The following is a 12,303-nucleotide window of genomic DNA, read 5'->3' as shown; positions in this document are numbered from 1 at the left end:
ATATGGTCAAGGCCTTGAATGATTTCATGTCCTCTGTATTGCAATACTGAGTTCAAGTCCTCTTTTAGGTTTGACTTAAATAAGCAGGAACAAGTTCTGATTTACATTCTCATCAACAAATTCTCTAAGCTAAACTGCACTAAAACTGTTTTCAACTTACCACGGTGATCATTTTCAGCTATTACTCAACTTACTACATTGCTTTTTTTTTTTTTTTTCTTTTTTTGACAGAGTCACACTACACATATGGATGGGTTGGCTGTTAATTCACTATGTAGATCAAGCTAGCCAGTAACTCACTACGCATTCCAAGCTGGCCTGGGACTTTTGTTTTGTTTTTATTCCTTAGCTTCTCAAGAGCTGGGATTACTAGTTAGTGGCATTCCTGTCTTAAATCTCTTTGATTTTTGATACAGAAGGGTTAGCACACTGACCAAGAACAAAGAATGGTCACTGCCAAAGAACCTCAGAAAGAGCACAACGTCCTCGGACGGGGCATCGAGATTAACATTTTTTAAAAGTTTCCATCAGAACAAAGCATTGCATCTTCCAGTAGCTGAGGAGTATGAACTTAAAATCTGCAATCTAAGCATGTACCTAAATGTGACTCAGTTTCAGTGTGAGATCTTACAAAAGATTTTCAAAGGCCCCACAGTATTTGATCTTGATAAGCTAAAGTAACCAGCAGTTAAGCTCACAAAAAAAAAAAAAAGTTGTGAGAGAGAAAATCACATACATAATTAATACTTCACGGAGCAAGTCCACAGAGTAACAAGAGTATGTGGGTGTCATTCCCAATTTGGTGTGGCTTTTTTTTTTTTTTTTAAATACACTCCTGAAAACATAGGATCATCTGTTTACATAGATATGATCAAACAGGGCCCGCGTGTGTGTTTTGTTCTTTGCACATGTGCAGATTAATGCACTGTTCCCAGGCAGGTCGCAGCAGAATCTTCTCCACTTTTTTTCTGTCCTGTAGACTGGGCGTCACCAAAGGTCTTAACTTTCAGCCAGTCATCTGATGGCTTACAGCTACTTTGGTCTGTTTTTGTTTGAGTTGGAGCATGGAATTAAGTTACTTCCAGGCACAGCTCCAGTTTTCTTGTTTTGATTTTAAGCTTTCTTGCAATGAATGAATCACTGAGCCATATATTACCTAAGCAACAAAACTTCAGAACCAACTTGCAACACCCTGCCACCAATTACTGTGGCTTTAGTACTATTTTATTGCTGAAGCAGATAAAGGGACATTAAAACAACTGATACTTTATCTTCAAATACCAAGCTGGTCATTTTTAAATTTCATAACATGTATTCCAATTTGTGTTTATTTGTGTATGCTTGGTCATTTCTGTCTGATATATTAACAGAAGAGCCTCAGGAGGGCAATGATTCAGAAACCCTTCTCTTTAGTGCTGGGCGCATGTCCCAAACAATACATGTATACAACACCATTAAGGAGAATTTTTGCATATCTCTCTTATTCTCACACTGGAGAAAATAGTGCTGTATTAACTCTTTGAGAAACCCACATATTCATGCACTCTGTTTAGAACCTTCTATCCTTTTACTTTTGAAATTATACTATAATTACTACATTTCTCCATTTTCTATCTTCCTACGGTCCAGGTATGCCACTTCTTGACATCAGCCCAAAGGACTTCACAGCCCACTCCACAGATATTTGGTACTTTTTAAAAACAGTAACAACCAGCCTTGGCAATGATAAAGTTGGAGAAAAATATCAATATGATGAAATTTTCTGACAGAAATTTGGTAAAAATATTATACCATCTTGATACAGTAATTCCAAAACTTGAAATCTGTATTAAATAAGCCATTACTAGGGTTTATGAGATGGTTCAGAAGTTCAAGTGCTAGCCAAGCAAGAAGAATGACATCCCTAAACAGTGTAACTGCCAGGCAGGCAAGGGGCCTACTTGCAATTCCAATGTTTAGAATACAGAGGAAGGATTTCCAGAGCAAACTGGATAGCTAAATCAGCCATGTTCAAGAACTGGGTTCAGCAACATACCCTGTGCAAATGAATAAGATACAAAGATGGAAAACTACTGAAGTCAGAGTCAGCCTCCACATACATGTGTCCACATGTGTGCCCACACACATGAGAACACACATACACATGAGAAAAAGGAGGAAAAAAAAAAAGTCAGCAATGTAATGTGGATGATGTGAATCCCCATTGCAGCATGAGAAATTGAGATGTACCAGCGATAACTTCCAAAGCAGAAATGAGGCCAACGCGTTATTGTACTTCCACATAACTGGCTGCTATTCGATTACCTTCAAGATGAAGGGTGACACAACTCTTGCTATAAACATTAATATTGCTTAGAATACAGTAATGCATAAAATTGAGTAAAATGAAGTTTGTTTGCCGCATTACTTGAATATTGCAAAGTTCAAACTGAATGCAAAGTCCTAAGCAGTCATGGATCTTAAGTCAAGTCTCCAAAGAAAGCAGAAGCAAAGGAATGCTATTATGGAAATACGTTGAAACTGGTCAATCATTCTTCTCTCAAGTTCAGGGGGCTTTTAATAGCTGATTGTCTGCTACTGGGCTCTAGTTGCCAGTACCAACCACACCTCTGTTTTGATCCCTACTGGAGTTCACAATTCTGAAAGAATGTGATAAAGTGTGCTGTTATTAGTGGATCAAAAGCCTGGTAGATGGATTTCATTAGGACTTGGCAGTAGATCTGACTCACAAAAATACACAGGCGCTTCTTCTCATCAGTCACCCAACCTATTCTCAGTTATTCACTATAAGGAATGATTCCCAAAATCAGTAGATTGTACCCATGGAACTGGTTTCATACACACATCACATTTAAAACATCCTATATTTTTATGTAAACCCAATTTCTGTGATACGGAAAACATTCAGTACTACGGTAAGCTAAATTCAATTGTGTGAAGCATGCACTCAAAGAGACACTTGTAAAACTTACATAAAAGAATCCCAGCGGTCCAGATATATATGGCATTTTTATTCCCAAGAGATACTTGACTTGTGAAGTCACAACATGGGTGGCGGCCCCCGTGGTCATGGCGCTGATCACAGGCTCTGTAACTAGGAACGTGGTACTGCCCAGTTGCAGCACGAACATAACCATCTAAAAGGATAGAGGAGAGATGGGCATCACATTCAGGCAACATCCTTAAGGTGAAATGTCAGACACATTTCTGTTTTCTAGCTGCATAGTGAACTGAGTGATGGGTTTCTTTAAATGGATGTATTCAGTATTTGTGTGTTTTTGAGAATATTACAAGGTTGAGGAGTGTCCTAAATTTTCCTAAATACAGTATGCATGGTTTCATTAAAATTAACCCAATAGTTTGCCTTCTGGATATTGACGATTCTTTTTCTTTTCCTTATTGTGCTGCTGGGAATCCAGGTATCAGTGTTGATCAGGCTTCTGTGTTAATTCCTACTGGAGTTCATAATACTGAAAGAATGCAATAAAACATTCTGTTTGCACTGCAAAATTAGTCTTTCTATTTAAAGGTAAAGAGAAAGACTAGAATCAGCATGTGGATCTTTGTGGGTGAAAATCCAATTTGTATTAATATACGAATTTTTCAATGTCAAAAAGAATCATGATTCACTCACTACTTGATACCCAATAAATGTATAGCTGCAAAGGCGTTAGGGAAAGCACTTTCTATCTGAGCTTCTGAAACGTGGGAGCAAAGCCTGACACGATGCCCTGGGAGACCATTCCTAAAGGCTAGTGTTTATTAAGAAGACAGCAGATCTGTCTGCAGGTGGGGTTCCAGATAGAGACAGACGGTACAGACAGAGATGGAAATACAGGTAAGAGTCAAGGAATACAAACAGAGATGGAAATACAGATAGAGGCAGTGTCTTAGTTAGGGTTTCTGTTGCTGTGAAGACACATGTGACCAGGGTAACTCTCATAAAGGAAAATATCTAATGGGGTAGCTGACAATTTCAGAGGGTTAGTTCATTGTCATCATGGTGGGACATGGTGACATGCAGGCAGACAAGGTGCTGAGGCTGAGACACCTACATCTTGATCAGCAGACAACAGGAAATGGTCTGAGACACTGGTCATGGCTTAAGCATATGTGAGAACTCAAAGCCCACAGTGACACACTTCCTCCAACAAGGCCACACCTACTCCAACAAAGCCACACCTCATAATTGTGCTATTCTCTATGAGCTTATGGGGGCCAGTTAAATCCAAACCACCGCAGATGGGAAATGCAGATAGAGACAGGGATACAGACAGATGGAGAACACAGATAGAGATAGCGTATGGATGTGAAACAATTTCCTTAAACACTTTCTTATGACTGACCGCATCATCCTCCATGTCAACATGAGTTCATAGGGCAAAAACACACTCTGGACATTTACAGGATCATATCTTTTGCCAGAGGAAATGGCAAGGTGGCTTTAAAAAGATCTCTGACCATGTAAACCCAGTGATATTTAATAGTTTGAACATAACACTGAATTATATTTGTGAGTATCTCTTCCAGAAAAGAGAAATAGGTAATGTTTTAATAATAGAATGTAGGTCAAGTCTTAAAATTCCTGTTGGAAAATAAGATTAAGAAGAAACTAGAGGAAAGAATAACAGAGAAATTCCCTGCAATCAAGAGGTTAACAGTAAGACTTAGAAGTTCAACATGTTATCTGCTACCACCAGAACATAAATTGCAAAATGCATGACATCTATATTGTGATAGCATTGCAATACATGTTTGGCTGCCAGCAATAATGCTCCCCTATTATGTGGAGTTTCCTGGGCGAAATCTGGAACATTAGCTTTATGATCCTGTTTTCTCGGGAATGCTAAATGTGTGGCTGTAGAAAACCTACTGCAATTCTTTGAACTGAATCACCATCCATAAATTATTAGAGTGGCCTGTGCCCTGTTCATCCTCTAGGGCTCAGTTAGGAGTGTGTGAAATGACACACAAAAATTCTTTGAAGCCTACAAATCACACAGGATTGGCAATATAGAAAGATGTCATGGAGTATTTTACACATCTACTCTATGGGAAACTAGCCATCGGTTTTAAAAACACAGGCATGACCACATCGTAGTTTTCAACCCTGGAAGCCCTGAAAGAATGTGCACGCAGAAAGGGTTGCTTTTGAATTGTTGCCGCTTAGCAGCCACCTTTCATTCAACGCTTGATAAGAGAAGAATGAGGGCATAACACAGAAACCAGGCAAACTCCCACTGCCAACACCGGAAGACAAGGCTGTGGCTTCTGTTACTATGCTTTGTTTCAGAAGCCTTGTGTTAGTTCGCAAAGCAGAAACAAGGTCCTGCTGGAATTTCCAACGCAACCAAGCTTATGGCTACTAAAGGAGCATGGTGATCTTTGTGGCCTCTCTTGACATAGTCTGTTGACTTCTTTCTGCAAACACAATCTGGAAAAACACTGAACCAAGAATTCCCAAGTGTCTCTCGATAAGCAAGATCATGAATTCCTATTTATGGTATCAACTCTTTTAGGTCATGGCAATGAAATTAGCACATTATTAACTTACAAAGGACACCAGAGTTGGGTGTTGATTACATCTAAATACGCCATACATATAGGTCACATCTTTAAAACTCTGGATGCTATTCACATAAATAAAACGCTGTGTGTGTGTGTGTGTGTGTGTGTGTGTGTGTGTGTGTGTGTGTGTAGGGTTGGGAAGTTCCTACCTGTGTGACTAGGAGCTAAGTATTGTTTTAAGAAGCAAACTTTTTTAAATGTATTTTTCATTTTACATAGCAACCCCAGTTTCCCTCCCTCCCCTTCTCCTGCCCCCATCTTCCCCCTTTCCACCCCATCCACTCCTCATAGGGAAGGCTTTCCTTGAGGAGTCAACAAAGACTGGCATACAAGGTGAGACAGGACCACCTCCCTACACACACCGTATCTAAGCTGAGCGTAGGGAATGGGCTCTAAAAACGTCAGTTGATGCTCCTGGGTTAGATCCTGGTGCCACTGCCAGGGAAGAAGCAAACTCTTAAAAGGCTTTTCAGGGACCATCATAATTTCAACTTCTGCTTTGTGTCCTAAATTGCAAGGTCTCTTCAGATGGGTTGATGACTTGCTATGCCCGATTAATCGACAGTGGCCACTAACTGTAACTGCCTAAACCATGAACTTCCACTAACAGCTTGGTCATTTCCACAATCAATGCTTCCAAAATTGGAATGTTCGACAACTCTAGGGTATCAAAAGAGCTCAACAATTTCAAATGATAAAAACATTGGACTCTATTAAGCCACAGAAATCAGCAACAAGGGCCTACCCTCTTTGCAAAGGACACAGCCTTGACTATTATAATGTGCTATGTGCCCACAGATCTATGTCTTTAAAACATCCTGACATCAAGGGACAAGTATGTGGAACAAAGAGTTCTTGAGTGGAAGGTCAATGGGCCTTCAAGAACGCTTTCTGATACAGACCACTGGGCAGGGATAGCAAACATGGGGAGACAGTTCTTCTTCTTGATATTTTTTAATTTAACTTTTAAACAAGCTTGTTTTACATGTCAATTCCAGTTCCTGCATCCTCCCATCCACCCCCATCCCATCTCCTTTCTGCTCCCCAGGGAGGATAGATATTTCATGAGGAATTTTCAAAGTCTGTCATATCATTTGGAGCAGGGTCCAGGCCCTCCCCCATGTGTCTAGGCTGAGAGAGTATCCCCCTATGTGGAATGGCCTCCCAAAGTCCATTCATACACTAGGGATAAATACTGATCCACTACCAGAAGCCCCATAGACTGCCCAGGCCTTCTAACTAACACTAACATTCAGGGGGTCTGGGTCAGTCCCATGCTGGTTTCCCAGCTGTCAATCTGGAGTCCATGAGCTCCCCCTCGTTCAGGTCAGCAGTTTCTGTGGGTTTCCCCAGCCAGGTCTCGATCCCTTTGCTCATCACTCCTCCCTCTCTGTGTCTTCCCTTTTCTTTATTTTCAAGTTGTTGGAAACCTAGATGGTCTTAATCTATCTATAGTCTTACCTTCTCAAGAGTGTCATGTAAAGGGGATATTTCATATTATTTACATTTATTTAAAATATAAATTGAAGATGCATGCAGGTCTTTGAACATTTGAACATGTTCCACAGTACTGTTCATGAACCAGATCGATCAATGACAGATACAAGAAGGAAGAGAAAGGGCGGCAGGGAAGGCGAGGATGGGCAAGCAGAGAAGCAGGGGAAAGAGAGTGTTAAAGGCTCCCTTTCCCATCATCTAAACTGCACCAGTCCATTGATGGGGAGCTGATCTGGCACACAGGGACCGGCAATCTATAACCTGAATGTAGCAAATCCTGCAACAGTGCAGCTTCAAAGTTACAAATGTAAACTGGAGATTCTTGAGAATATTTCACTTAGGGCATATTTCATATTAAGAATTTTGAAGTTCCTTTTACCAATATATTATGGTTAATCAAATAGCCACATAATATCTAATAAAAGCACAGATTTCTTGCAATATACGGCAGTGGTTCACAGCAATACCAATGTTCTAAGTTGATGCTTAAAACCTCTGACATGCATTATCAAGGTTCATTAGCATGGTACTTGAACGTGTCTGTATAAAAAGCCATGTGTTTTATATAAATTAATGTATTTCAAATTTCAGTCCATTCAAATGACCTTCAACCATGTTTTTAAAGTTTGATCATGAAACAACTTATATGTTCATGTAGCAAATTACTCACTTGCCCATTCAATGAGTACTTACAGAATACCCAGCATGAGGTAGGCATAACATTGTTACAGATTATAGGGTTTAATACATGGTTCACACCTCAAAATACTGAACAAGAAAAGGTGAAATGGAAGAACCCAGGAAACAGGTGTGTTAATTAGGACCATAAAAAAAAATGAACAGAACAGTTTGGAAGGTAAAGGCTGGAAAGCTTTCAAGGTGGGACCTAAAAGGTTAATAAACTTTATGGTGTTTGTTGGACAGGATATAGAGGCTAGGGGAAAAACCAAATTATTCATGACAGTAGGACAACCAACATAAGCATGGTGGAAAATCCTCTGTGTGGACATAGGATTTGAGAGGGAGTAAAAGAACAAATGGATATGTATGAAGACATGCATTACAAAATTCAACAGCAAAACCTTCATTGTATCTTCAGTTTAAAAGGTAATTCTCAAAGGCAAAATGTCCAAAGACATAAGTGGCATGTAAACTCCCCATTGAATGACACCCTTTAAAAGATGAGACTATAGATACAGTAAGTAAATCTTGGTTTTCAACAACTTCAAAATAAAGAATGTGGAAGAAATAAAACTAGGCTTTGTAGGTTGGTGAGACTATTCCATATATTATTGTAATGGCCAATTGGTGACACTATACAGTGTCAAAAACCAGTGATCTAAGAATCCCCATTCAGGGGGTATGGGCACTTTAATCTTGAGGATAACCAACAACTGATTAATTGGACTTAAAGACTGATAGAGAATTCATGCCTCGTACTATAAACCTGTAGCTAGAGATGTCATAGACTTGATAGGAGAAACTATTACTGATATTTTCTTAAACCAATATAATATCTAATTGTATTCTAATTACATATCTATACCCACAGGCATGTAGCTCTCGCCCCTCCGCCAAAAGCTTATTTTTGGTAATAGATGAAGAATATTACAGAGGTCCACAACTGATCAAAATGCATAGAACACAGATTTAAGGGTGTCCAATACCAACTGACACATCTACAATGCAATTCCTACATGTAAGTCTCAGGAAAAACCACTGAAGGAAAGACAAAAGGATTATAAGAGCCAGAGCTCCAAGACACCTGCTGCTAAATAATGTCTTGGGAATAACAAGGAAAATGCACCCATGAAATCCACTGCCTGAACAAGACCACAATGATGACAACTTCAGTTTGAATGTCGGTGTGAACAGTAGAAATTCTGTTCACTGATAATAGATGGAGAATTATTTTCCTCCAGAGATAAGCTCCTGCATAGGATGTCCAATTCCACCTCATTAACCCTAGATAAATGCACATATAAGCAACACTAAATGGATTCAGTAAGTTACATATGAACATATGTGCATATACGTGTGCGTGCATGTGTACATACATGTGCAGATCAACAATGGGAAAGGAGACCATGACTTTTGGAGGAAGGACACGGGATGAGTTGGGGAAGTGAGTGCTGTATGTACAGCTCTCATGTACAATGGAGGAATTTAGAGGACTGAGTGTGATGTAGCTTCAGTGCTCCTGTGCAATGGGAGGAGCTGGGGAAGCATTGAGAGCGTACGCACAGTGAGTGCTATGTATAATAGAAAAGATGGAGGAGTGGGAATGATGTAGCTACAGTGCTCACATACATTTAGAGGAGCTGGGGAAAGAGTAGGAATGATGCAGCTGCAGTGCTCGTAAGTTCTCAAAAGAATTTTGAAAGAAAATAAAAATTGAGAGTTGTGAAAATTAAAAACAGATTATTTTGTAGGGATCTACAAGTGACGTGGAATATCCAAAACAAGCTGGAAAAGAGCAAGGGCGAAAATTTATACTTCCTATTTTAATAACCTTGTAGAACCTGTAATAATCAAATAGTACGGTACTGTCAGGAAAATAAACATATAGGCTCATGGGACTGAGAGGAGAATCCAGAAATAAACTCTTATGGCATATGGTCAAGGGATTATTAATAAGAATTTAAGTTTCTTCAATGGATAGGAAGACTATCTCTTTCAACAAATGTGTTTAAAAAAAGAGCCACATACAGAGATAAAAGAAAGACTTTAGGGCACTGGATGCCCATTTTCAGAGTGGGAGGTTACAAACAAGACAAGATTAACCATGCTGATATACTGAGTCGGAAATATCAGTATGAACTCTTTTATAGCTTAATTTAAAATACAAATAGGTAACACATGCTTACTCATAGAAATGGTTACATATATAGGCATATACACACATTTCCTTAATGTCAGATGAAACAAAAGCATCCCACTAACAATGCACACACCTCATGCCTGGGTCTTTGTTTCTCTGATACCTTTCACCTTAGAGGAATGTCTAGGCCTAGAACTGGGGTGGGGTCATATATACTAAAACCATAGATCAACTTATATTGTAAAAAAATAAAGGACTGTTAGATAAATAAATGTGTCAGGGCTCAAATCCAAGAAAGCAACAAAAAGAGTTGTCAGTGCCCAAGGCTGGAGCAAAATAAGCATATAATTGGATGATACAGTGAGTGTCATTGAGTCCATATTGACATAAGTGATGTATTAAATGCATGGGAAAGAATAAGCAGATGTCTTCTGTATACTCCCAAACATGTTGGCAGATTGTCCCAACACCTTCACTCTTCATTTATTACACTTCCCGCTCAAAAGTAGGCTATGTGGCTGGAGAGATGGCTCAACCAGTAAAGTTCTTGTCATGAAGCATGAAGCTATCAGGCCTGATCCTCAGCACCCATGCAAGAAGAGAGATGATGTGTGTAATCCCAACTGTGGGGAAACAGAGACAGGCAGATCCCTGGAGTTCACCATCATCCAGCTTTGGGTAGAGACTCTGTCTCAAAAAACGAGTGCAGAGCAACTAAGAATGACCCAGTATTCATCTCTGGTCTCCACACACACAGGCTCAGATGAACACATTTGCATGCACACCTACAAACAACCCTCTCTGTGTGTTGCTCTTGCACACACACACACACAGAGTTTACTTTTTAAACTCTTGAAAATGGGTAGGACACGCGCATTTACTTCCAATAACGAAAGTGGTGAGGAATGGCAAGTGAACGGAACACTATTCCTGAAGAACCCTAACAAACACTGCCTAAAACAGGCGCTCAAACTCATAACAATGACGTTGTGCGTTGTGTTAGTGAATAGGACTGGGTGAGAATGTCTCTTTCCCTGAGTGCAATATTGTATCCTAGGTGAGACCCTGTTACAGTATACATACAGCATGTTAAAATCCAGGAAATGTGAGTGGCACATAGGGACTGTAGCTAACAGCCATATATCAATCTGGTTTATCTATTGTGATGACAAGAATGCCATCATAAGATGTTAATAACACAAGAAATTGAATAGGATATGAGACAACTCCATGTAACTACTATCCTTGTAACTTTAAAAAATAACTTATCCTAAATGAAAAGTTACCTTAAAGAAGGAAGAACACCTTCTCTATCTTTCCCACAAAACTTATTGACAAATCTCCATTGCTTCCTTGCCTCTGTGCAAGGGGCTCGAAGGTGTTCTGAGTCCTGACACATGGCACTAGGAGGAAGAAGGGCTCTAGTAGCACCAAATACCTGGAGATCCAAGGTATGACATGTATACAGACTACAAACAACATCAGTTAAACTCCCTAGGTCACCAAGAACACACTTGAAAGTCGAAGGAGTGCTAACTTTTGGGAAGAGCAAGAGGACTGCAAATAAATATGCCAGGGCACAAGACCCAGGAACCAGCAAAAAGAGCCCCCAAGAACAAAATAAGCATAGTATTGATTTAAAAATATCCTTGAATCCACGTTGATATAAATAACTTACTAAATACATGGGAAAGAATGGGCAGATGTCTTCTGCATAATTCCCAATATTTATGGCAGATTGTCCCCATGCCTTAATTCCTCATTTATGACATCCACTCATAAGGCTATGCAGTAGTGAATATGATCAAAGTACATTACAGATATGTACAAAAATTCCATAATGGAACCCATTATTATGTATAACAAATAAATGCTAATAAAAGATTTATGAAAGAAAAAGAGAGGGAGAAAGAAAGGGAGGGAGGAAGGAAGAAAGGAAGGGAGGGAGAAAGAAGAGAGGGAGGGAGGGAGGGAGGAAAAAAGGAAGGAAGGAAGGAAGGAAGGAAGGAAGGAAGGAAGGAAGGAAGGAAAAAGGGAGGCAGGGAAGGATGGATGCCTCTGGATTCTGAAGGAGGACAAGAATATGGCAGAAGAGGTCTTGAATTGCCTGTTATATTTGAAGCATTCAAGACAGAAAATGATTAGAAACCATTCCAGAAATGGAGAATGTAGATGTACAATAGTTCAGCCATGTCATGTGGAGAGGACACTCTGCTTGCTTAAAATGAGCAGAACTAGTCAAGAGGGAACAGCAGAAAACACATCAAGAAGTGTTGAAGTCAGAACACACAGTGTTCTCAAAGCAGTTAAAAGGGAGTTTCTCAGGAACAAGTGACATCACTCTTCCATACATTTATTAAACACCTAATTTTGCCAAGACTTGTGCAGGTATGGCTCCTACATCGGAGCATGCTTTG

At 39.6% G+C, this 12,303-nt stretch overlaps 1 protein-coding gene across 1 annotated transcript in view; it reads right to left on the bottom strand.

Annotated features, from left to right (window-relative positions):
- The window catches only part of Slc26a7 (solute carrier family 26 member 7), a 109,085-nt gene that overhangs the window by 53,610 nt on the left and 43,172 nt on the right, over positions 1-12,303 (bottom strand). Inside the window, exon 4 of the mRNA XM_051199264.1 lies at positions 2,973-3,137. Coding sequence (XP_051055221.1) covers positions 2,973-3,137 — 165 coding nt within the window. The remainder of the gene's footprint in view (positions 1-2,972; positions 3,138-12,303) is intronic.

This window comes from Phodopus roborovskii, unplaced genomic scaffold (genome assembly GCF_943737965.1).
Source record: "Phodopus roborovskii unplaced genomic scaffold, PHOROB, whole genome shotgun sequence".
NCBI lineage: Eukaryota > Metazoa > Chordata > Mammalia > Rodentia > Cricetidae > Phodopus > Phodopus roborovskii.
Note: the sequence above shows the minus strand (reverse complement) of the source record. Positions and strands in the feature narration are given on the sequence as shown.